Source organism: Solanum verrucosum, unplaced genomic scaffold (assembly GCF_900185275.1).
Source record: "Solanum verrucosum unplaced genomic scaffold, falcon-dt-bn FXZP01000131.1, whole genome shotgun sequence".
Classification (NCBI taxonomy): domain Eukaryota; kingdom Viridiplantae; phylum Streptophyta; class Magnoliopsida; order Solanales; family Solanaceae; genus Solanum; species Solanum verrucosum.
In genome coordinates this window covers 503502-514014 of record NW_026020352.1, presented here as the reverse complement: position 1 = coordinate 514014, position 10513 = coordinate 503502, and the positions used below count along the sequence as shown (strand labels likewise).

Below are 10513 nucleotides of genomic sequence, written 5' to 3'. Positions count from 1 at the left end.
AGTTTATATATTGATACATACCTTCATATATTGATTAAGAAATTCATATACTGATACATAAAAAAAAGAAATTAATATGTATATGATACGTTATAGTCACAACACACTGACTCACATCTATAAAATTCCTTTACATCTACATCAAACTAGAATTGAACCAAGTTGAAATTAGTAATGCATTATGATTTATATATGCATATACAAATTCAAAAATCAAAAAAGAAATCCACATGTATATGATACTTTATATTAATTGTGCAGTAACTCACAAATTTGCAAACCCATAACATATACATCAAAGTTTTAATGTATTAAGTTCTAACCAGTAACGTATCATGACTTATCAATCAATATACAAATTTATGAATGAAAAAATAGTGATTAAAACACAAGAATATATGTTGTATACCTTTTGTTAGCAGATCTTTTAACTCGAAAATTGAAGCTATGACAAATAAGCATAACTATTTTTCCCCAAGCTAATTCTAAAATAACAACTTTCAATTGTCTTCATATTTGAGATCTGCCATCAAACAATAGTAAGCAACCACCAGCACAAAAATAAAGCAATGAAGAATGTTGACAAAGAAACCCAGGTCCTGGTCGTCAATCATAGTGAGATTTTTGTAGAATTCGAAGAACCCAAAGGCTACGATCTTCAATTTTTTCTTTCTTCGAGAGTGTTAGTAAGAAAACGAAATGTTCATTATGTAACTTATCAAATTTTCAACAAAAGTTTTGAATCCTTCTCGAAAGTTTCTTCGTTGAAACAGGGACAAAGATGAACAAAGATGTTGAGTTTTGAATTTTGAATTGGTTTGTTATTTTAGGATTTACTTTTCTCTGATTGACACAGTAAAGAGGAACTGAATAATGTAAATTAAGGGATTTTAATTTGATTTTCTGTTTTGTTTCCCTTTTTAAGCCCAACAACCAAATATAATGTATCATAATTAATTTATCCGGAAAACCAATTATGTATCCGAATGACTGATATTTTAAGGGATTTTTGTAAACTAGAAAAAAAGTAGGGATAGTTAGGTTTTGCACTATGAGATTTATGTAAGTTATACTTCTTTATTTACATGTAGAATTAAATCGGGTAGTTATTAAATTGCACATATGCATAAAGGTAAATTCTTTAGTGTGAGAATGATTTTGGATATCAATCAAGGTCACTAGAATATCCTAGTACAAAGTCGAGTTGAAAGTTTTCTTACCTATTAAGTTTTGATTAAGATTCTACTTGGATCAAATTTAAACGACCATATCTCTTAGAATATAAAGAGTTACATGGCCCATAACCTATTAAATTAAAGGTATCTAAATTTTCTTTCCAATAATACCTATTTCGCAACAATGTGAGTTCAGAGTAAAAAGTTATGACCATTTTAGTAACCTGATACAATGCAGTGACAAATTAGCCGCAGGGAAAACATTAAAAAGGGTCATTTTGTCTTTTTACATCTAAGAAAACCCTAAACGAATTTCTTAACTAATTAATGGTCCAATCAATCATATTTTCATCTATTACGTCACGACCTGAGTCTACACCCTGTATGTGGTCGGCACTCGAGAATCATTGCTGGTCCCCAAGTGAACCCTCATCCTGACTAACTACAAGTGGAAGACTAACTCAAGCATATATAAACTTAAAACTGAATTAAATTCCTTGAACTCAGATGCTCAACTTTAAAAAGTCTGAATAATACTTAACAGATAAACTCATAGTTTTGTAAATCAACTCAAAAGAAGGTAAATATTGAAAAACTACTCAACTATGTCTATCTATGAAGCCTTTACTATTACAGAAGGATATCGAGACAAGACACACGACATCTCAAAACTTCTAACTATAAGGTAGTGGTGAAGTCCTTTGAAATATAAGAAGGCTCACCAAACCTCACTGGAATGTCAACTGATCTCAACGAAATGCCTGTTGATGATACTGAGTACCTGTATCAACATCATAAAACAATGCAGGTCGAATGACATCAGTAAATTGAACGTATGAGCATATAAGGGGAACTTTTGACATAAATATAAGCTTGAACTGATAAAAGGAAAATATACTTACCTCGTCTCAACTCAACTCAACTCAAGAATACTCAGCTCAACTCAAGAATATTCAAAACTCAACTGAAGAATACTCAACTAAACTCAACTTGAAAATAATGATAATAGCATGCAATAAATAAGATTTGTAAACAGTAGACCAGAACTCAAAAATATATAAAAATACAATAATAGACTCTTTACTCTTATTTAGGAGATTCTCTAACCGACAATCATCACTATGAGATATGTGATGATACAATGTCTCGCTTACGCTGCCAGAACTGTCCTATACTTTGCCGGGGTATAGGAAATCCTCAACTAAGTGGATCCACTATGCTATGCTTAAAATAAATAAGGAATCATCTAAAAGGTATGATATTTTAACCATATTGGCATACATAGTTTATGAGGATTTTGAGTTGTCTGAACTTATCCCCATATCGGTGCTCAATACTACTTCCAATAATATATACCTTATGCTCATAAGTTTAAAAAATATAACTCTTCATCTGGTTTGAGATAATTGCTCAACTACCCTCTTAAAAGATGTAACTGCTCAAAAATATCTTCGAACTCATAAACTCTTTTTAGAAATAAAATTTTCTTTTTTCTCAATGTAAATATGATACATTTGGGAATACTTACTTCCCTTATACTCAACTCTATTCATATTTCAAAGCTCTTTCTCAAAGCTCTTTTTTTCTTCCTCAAAACTCAGTTTGTAAAACTCATAATTGGTTTTCACAGACTTCTCAAAACTTGTAACTCAAAATAGGGTTCATGTTGAAATATAGACATGAAAGAAACAACTCAAGGACCTCAATGACTTTATAGAACACAATACTCAGAACTCAAGAATTTGGAACTTAGGACTCAACGATACTAGTCCTCTCAGGAATATCAATTCATAAAGTTCATACAGAATTATAGGCATGAACAATTCGACTTTGGGATCTCAATAACAATATAAAACTTATGAGTACAACTCTTCTCATTCTCATACTTATTTACTCAAGTCTTAAAACAAGTTATAAGTAATTGTAGAAGACTTCTAAAAAAAACTCAATAGGACTTGTAGACCTTCAATTTGATACCTCATGGGCCACCTAACTCATTCTGTGTTGAAAATTATGGTTATTTGAAGTTTACCCAAGAATAAACTCATAGAGAAACTCAATTGGAAGGAAAGTTTCCAACTCAACTTTATGCTAGGGAATTTTAGCGACCTTAACATCTAAGAAAATTTAGAATCACTCGGTACAAATCTTATTCACCATAAAGAATGACTCGAATCTTAACTTAGAAATTTTTGGAATGTTACATCTTAGTCCAACATTCTTTTCCCTCTCTAACCCTAAGGAAAAACCCTACGTAAAAAATCAAAGTAGAAGAGTTCCATTCAAGATTCTTTCAATATTTTCAATATTCTTCTTCAAGGTAAGTTCTTCTCCAAGAAGTCCATTCTTTCCAACTCAAATTCCTCCATACAATTTTGAATTACTAATAAAAATCATAGTTCTTGGTCATAGAGATTTCAAGAAACTAAATCAAGAATCTCAAGAAAGGTTTTCTTGATTTTTCTTCGTCAAGGTAGGGTTTCAAGGCTTCTAATCAAGTTCTTCTTCAAGAACCTTGTTCTTCCAGGTACGTAAGGCAATCATAGTATTAGACTAGTTCTTCCTCATGCCCTACATCTACTTTCACATTAGTAAAAGAGTAATCTAGGTTCCTATCCCTAAATTTGAGTATTTTGATGAGTTGATTTTGAGTTCTTGAGTTCCTGATTCTTTTTGAAATTCTATTCCTAATTATTGAATTGCTATATGTTTTGAATTAAGATTATTGAGTAGATTCTTTCATGTCTATATTTCAGCATGAACTCTATGAATTGAGTATTTTTGAGATGAGTAGTATCATTGAGTTCTGAGTATTGAGTTTTTTATATTGTTATTGAGATTTTTGAGCTGATTTGTTCATGTCTATATTTCAGCATGAACCCTATTTTGAGTTATAATTTTTGAGAATCTTTTAAAGTAAACATTTTTGTCTTAAACTAGTTTTCTGAGAAAGCAAAGATGAGTTTTGAGAAAGAGTTTTAAAACATGATTAGTGTGACAGTCGAGTATGTCATCAATGTTTATATAGTATGGTATCAAGATATGCCATGAATGTTTATGTAGTATGACTTCCCAAATCATCAATGATCAGATCACAATATGATTTTTGATATAGTTTTGAGAGAGAGTTTTCAAATATGAATTGAGTAAGAGTATAATGGAGCTAAGTATTCCCAATGGTATCATTATTTACATTGAGAAAAGAGAAACTTTAATTTCTAAATGAGTTAATGAGTTTAGAGATATTTCAGCGTAGTTACCTCTTTTAAGAGGTTACCTTGAGTAATCACCTCAAAACTGAGAAAGAGTATGTGTTATACACTTGAGCATGAGTATATTATTGGGAGTAATATTAAGCACCTATATGAGGATGAGTTCAGACAACTCAAAATCCTCATAAATAATGTCTTGCCAAAATGGGTACAAGATCATACTCTTTAGATGAATCCTTATTACTTAATGGATCCACTTAGTTGAGAGGTTCTATACCCTGGCACTGTGTAGGACTGTTCTGCGAGCGTGGGCGAGACATTGTATCATTACGTAGCTCATAGTGATGGTTGTCAGTTAGTGAATCTCTCAAATAGAGTTTAAAGTATATTTTTATTATATCACTTAATATGTCGAGTTTAGAGATGAGTAAGTATTTTGTAAAGTTTTAATGGTTTCACTCTTTTATTTGTTTACATTCAATTCAATATATATCTATATCTATTGAAGTCCTTTCATTCAATTTTTTGTTATTAAGCTATATTACATACTCGTACATTCAATGTACTCATGCCATTCGACCTGCATCTTTTAATGATGCAAATACCGATTCATAAGATCCTCAACAAGAGTCTATTGAGATCACTTCATTTGCTCATCAGCTTTTGAGTAAGACCTCCTTGCTTCCAGAGGACTCCAATTTTATGAGTTGTTAGTATTAGTAGTATTTTAAGTAGTCGTGGATCTTGTCCCGACACTCATCTATTTGTAGTAGAGGCTTGATAGATAGACAGTTTTGGAGAGTCTTGCAGATTTAGAGATTTAATACACTGTTGATTTACTATTTCTTTTAGTTTGATGTTTATGTATGCTCGAGTTAGTCTTCTTGTTGTAGTCATATAGGATGAGGGTTCGCTTGGGGACTAACAATGGCTTTCGAGTGACATCCATGTTCAGGGTGTAGGCTCGGTTCGGGACAAATTTGTTATCAGAGCACAGAGTTTAAGTGTCCTAGCGTGTCTATAAAGGTGTGTAAGTAGGATCATATATATTGTTGTGAGGGCCCTACTACTATAAATGAGGGACTACAAACATTTAGAAAAAGTTTTCCTTCTTTCATACTAAATTGTGCAATAAAACTGTGTCATAAATAATTTATTCTAACTCATGTGTTTCTCAAATCCATTCGACTACCCCTTATACTCAAGGTAGTTGGAAAGCAAAGCTAGTTCTTTATCGATGAATTACTCTTAGAAAAAATCATTAGACAGTCATGAGATTGTAGATGGGCTTAAGACAAGCCTGTGAGTGAGCTTAAGTGTTGAGATTCAAAAGAATGCACTCTTATTCATATGAATCATACGTTCGAGTTAAAATTGAGATATACTCCCATACTCTCTTCTCTAAAACTTATTTAATTTGAAACCATTATGAGGAAGTGTGATTTAGAGCTTGGACAATATTTTCACCCAAAAAGATAATATGAGTTACGCTGTTATAAGCAGTGGTAGTAAAAGTGCAGAGTTAAAAGAATACATGCAAAGGTATAATAATCTAAGAAAGAAATATAGTGACGAGGCAAATTATGTTTTTGCAGTTATGTACCCAGTACGTTATTAATAAGGAGTTTTTCCTTATGGGAAGACTAAGAAGTGATGATTTTGAGTAGATTTCATGGTAGATGGTAGAGTAAGAGTTACTAGTATGGAAATTAGAAGGGAGTTTATGTAAATGTAACATTGTGTTAGTGAAGGCCAAGTATAGGTGTTGAATAAAAGAGTAGAGTATTCATAAGGTGATAATTCTAAGCTAGGCTTATGATTTTTAGGGGACAAACCATGATATTTAGAGGATTATAGAACTAATTAAGTAATGATGTATAGTGAATGGGTAAATAGTACTTAAGTTGTGAAATGGAATGTGACGGTAAACTATAAATATGTAGACTGAGAGATAAAGATTGATTACTTGTCATGAGGTCTTAGTGGGTGAGTGTTTCTTAATTTTACCTAGTAATCATACGTTAGTATAGTATGTGAGCGATTATATTGATATCTGTGTTTAGTACTAGACATTAAGCTTGAATTTGAGTTGAGTGTTGTGATAAAAAAATAGATGGCAACATGAGTGTGATGATGTTAGTTTTGATATCTGATCTGGTAGATTTGACATAGAGTAGGTGAAGAATTATGATGTTAGTTGCAATGAATGTGAGTAGCACAAGTGTGGTATTATGACCCTTAGATGAGAGAAATGAAGTATGGCTAAGTCATTATATTAGAAAGAGCATTAAGAGGTGTACCCTAGATCACATGTAGTCGGACGAGGTTCTAATTAAGTTTATGATATTTTTATATGTGCCTAGATAGTATGATTGAGTTATCAATGCGGATTAGACTGATGTAAGATTATTTGTTACCCTTAACAGTTTGATAAGGACTATACATAACCAATGATCAACCTTTTAAATATAGTTAAAGTTTCTTCCCATTAGGTTTATATGAACTTAGAAAGACGGTATTAGTGGGATAAGAATCAGAAGTCAGACTATTAAGAGTTAGATTAAGAAGCTTTATAAGTCAATGGCAAGAGGTTAATAGAAGCATCTTAGAAAGAAATGCTATAAGGAATCTTAGTATTTACACTTGAAGGGTTCTGTAAACATGGGATTAGCATGTCTTGAGTATTAGAGTAAAACAAATATAGACTAATTTAGAGATGATGGAATAGATTCATAGCTTTAAAGCCTCGACTTCAGACCTAAGGGGGAGATGATAAGATGATAAATCAAGTCTAGTATTAAGAATCATATAGTGATGTGTTCAGAAAGAGGTATAGTGTTATATTAATCCATTCATATTCTAGCGTATTCCTCAAAGTTCAGTCATTACAACATCCTGATGATGTTTCTGATATTAGAATTGTGTTTGTGACCTATGTTCATATACTAAAGATATATTCACATCTATGCTCAATTCCTAATAAGAGAGGTAAAGACTTTGACCCATTGATCTTAATCTTACTCCATCAAATTTTGAATATCAGCCTAATGATATGAACCTATTCATATAAGCACTCATGTCTCATAGTACACTTATTCTCGCAAATTCATGATTTATTCTCAATGGATAGCAACATAATGTTATGTCTTTCATATTCTTACATCAGATTTATCGAATGACTCGTGCTTATGATCTTCGCTCTAAGCTTTTTCAATGATCCCTTTTCAGTTATGTTAGTGATGGTGATGATGAGTGGTATTCCTAAAGAGAAGGATGGAAAGTGTTGTCAAACTTGGAAGCTATCAGTCTATCGCTTATGTCATAGTAGCTCTATCTTGTTTCATGTCAAATAATTTCAGAAAGAGTGTGACTATGTTCAAACTCATATCATTTATTACTTATGTGCTCTAGTCCAGTTTCAAAACTCTGATTATGAATCAGTTCTGCCTATATTAGTGGACAAGTTCACAAGTCAAGAGAGATAATGATAGTAACTCCTTTCCCTTCCATGCTCAGTTAGCCATCATTTGAGGACAAATTATCCCAAGTGGGAGATATTGTAACAGCCTGAAAATTTCTAAGCTAAGGCCCGAACTATTCTTTATTTACATGTAAAATTAAACCGGGTGGTTCTTATATTGTCCATATGTGTAAAGGTAAATTCTTTAGTGTGACAATGATTTTAGATATCAATTAAGGTCACTAGAATCCCCTAGTACAAAGTTTAGTTGAAAGTTTCCTTACCGATTAAGTTTTGATGTTAGATTCTACTTGGGTCAGCTTCAAATGACCATATCTTTTAGAAAATAAAGAGTTTCGTGGCCTATAACCTATCAAATTAAAGGCATGTGAATTTTCTTTCCAACAATAGCCATTTCGCAACAATCCGATTTCCAAGTAAAAATTTATGACCATTTTAGTAACTTGATACATTGCAGTGATGAAATAAACGATGAGAAGACATTAAAAGGAGTCGTTTTGTAATCTTTTTACCTCTAAGAAAACTCTAAAACAAATTTCTTGACTAATTAAATGCCAAAATTGTAACACCCCATAATTTTTTTGCGAACTAAGACTCGAACCATCCTTCGTTGTGAGTAAGACTTTACCGAGGATTTTAAAATTTCTCGAGTGCTAAGGTCACTAGAGTAGCACCTTGAGTTCCAAGAGGAGCTAAAGAGAGCTCATTCCAGTAATTCCTATGTTCTTCTAAGTTTTGGGTCAACTTCAAACGACCATAACTTTCTGTATAGAATGAGTTAGGTGGCCTATAAGATATCAAATAAAAGGTCTTTGAATTATCTTTCCAACGCCACCAAGTTTGCTAAGTTTCGAGGTCGGATGAGTGAGATATGCCCTTTTGAAGTCAGGCTACCAAAATAAGGAAAGTTACCCAAAAATAGTGAGGGGTATTTTGGTCTTTTCCTTACCCAATCAGATTTAATTCGTTTTAGTAAGGTTTTAGGGGCTAATCTGATTAGGTTCAGTTTTATAATCCTAATAAACACCTAGGGTTTTAGTGGAGAGTTCAATAAGAGAAAAGAAGAGAAAAGAGGAGAAAAGAGGAAAATATCAAGGCGTTCGTCGAGGTTCTTACATTTTGTTGCGGATTTTTGCCATGGGTTTAATCCCTAAGAAGTATGTCAGTTTCCAGAGTGTTGGGTTCGTTCACCCACACGCCAATCATGTTAATTTTAGCGTTAAATTCATTCTAGAAAGTTGAAGGTTTGATGTTCTTGAATTATGTTCTTGAAATTGGCTTTTGTTCTTGAGTTAAGATGAGATTAATGAGTTCTTGAGGAAATCGTTTCGAGTTTAGAGTTGTGTTTGATTAGATTCTTGTGTACATGTATTGGATACCTGAAGCTAAAGAGAAATTGAGAAAAGGAATCGAATCTAGGCGAATTGGGGTTAGAAAATGAGGAAGAAAAAGTCGGACAAAAAATAGGTACAAAGTTCACGTCGCGGACCTATTCCTTCAAAGTGAACTTTTTCCTCTTTGCATCACGGAGAGATCGCGGACCCCACTGTCACAAAAATTATTTTGACCAAATATTAAAATGCATCTCCGCATCTTGAACTTTCTCCCCAAACAATGTTTTTCAACCATTTCTCATGATTAACTATCTAAAACACTTTTAATCATCATGATATCTTTCCTATCACAAATCATAACCTTGAATTCATAATTCAAATTCAAGGTAGAGCTAAGAGTGAAATCTTGAGAGTTCTTTCGAACATTTTGAGAAAGTCCCTTTGAGTCTTTTGAGGAGACTTTTACAATTTCTATTAACTTGTTTCAAGACTTAAGCAAGTGAATATAAGAAGGAGACTATATTCATGACTCCACTTTATCTTCACGATATCCTTCATATCATGAACCATAACTCTTGAATTCATAATTCACATTCAAGAGAGAGTTAAGAGTAGTGTTCAAGAAAGCTTTTGAGTTCAATTGTGAATCCTTTGAGATCAACTATCGATTTGAACTAAGTTTTGAGAAAGTAAGTATAAGAATGGAAAGAGTTGTATACATGAGTTCCATGTTGTTATGTAGACCCTCTAGTCGAGTCGTTCATGCCCATAAATTCCGCATGAACTCCATAAGTTAGTATCTTTAAGTTCTAAGTCTTGAGTATTGAGTTCATAATCCTTTTGAGATTATAGTCCTAATCATGGGACTATTACATGTTACCCATGAAGTCGTTGAGTTAAGTAGTTCATGCCCATAACTCCGCATGAACCCTATAAGTTGAGCAATCTTGCGATGAGAAGTATCTTTGAGTCCTTGAGTTGGGTGGTTCATGCTCATAATTCCGCATGAACCCTCTGAGTTGAGCGTTCTTGAAATGAGTAGTATCATTGAAGTTATTGAGTTATATCTATGGTTATTGAAAACCTTGAATTGAGTCATTCACATCCATAATTCGGCATGAACTCTATTTTAAAAAGTCTTTTGCAAATGCTTTAAACTAGTTTTAAGATTTGAGTTTTGAGTTGAGTAAAGAGTAAAGAGTGAAGTTCATTTCTTCAAAAGAGTATATGGGGACTATGTATTCCTAAAGAGTAAATGTTTTCACATTTAAACAAGAAAGGAAACACCGATTTCCAACAGAGCCTTTGAGC

General features: G+C 32.6%; 1 protein-coding gene across 1 annotated transcript; it reads right to left on the bottom strand.

Annotated features, from left to right (window-relative positions):
* Positions 1-500: 500 nt before the first annotated feature.
* Positions 501-614, bottom strand: LOC125837546 (dolichyl-diphosphooligosaccharide--protein glycosyltransferase subunit 4B-like). The gene has a single exon (XM_049516645.1). It carries the CDS (start codon positions 612-614, stop codon positions 501-503), a length of 114 nt encoding a protein of 37 aa, XP_049372602.1.
* Between the last annotated feature and the right edge of the window lie 9899 nt (positions 615-10513).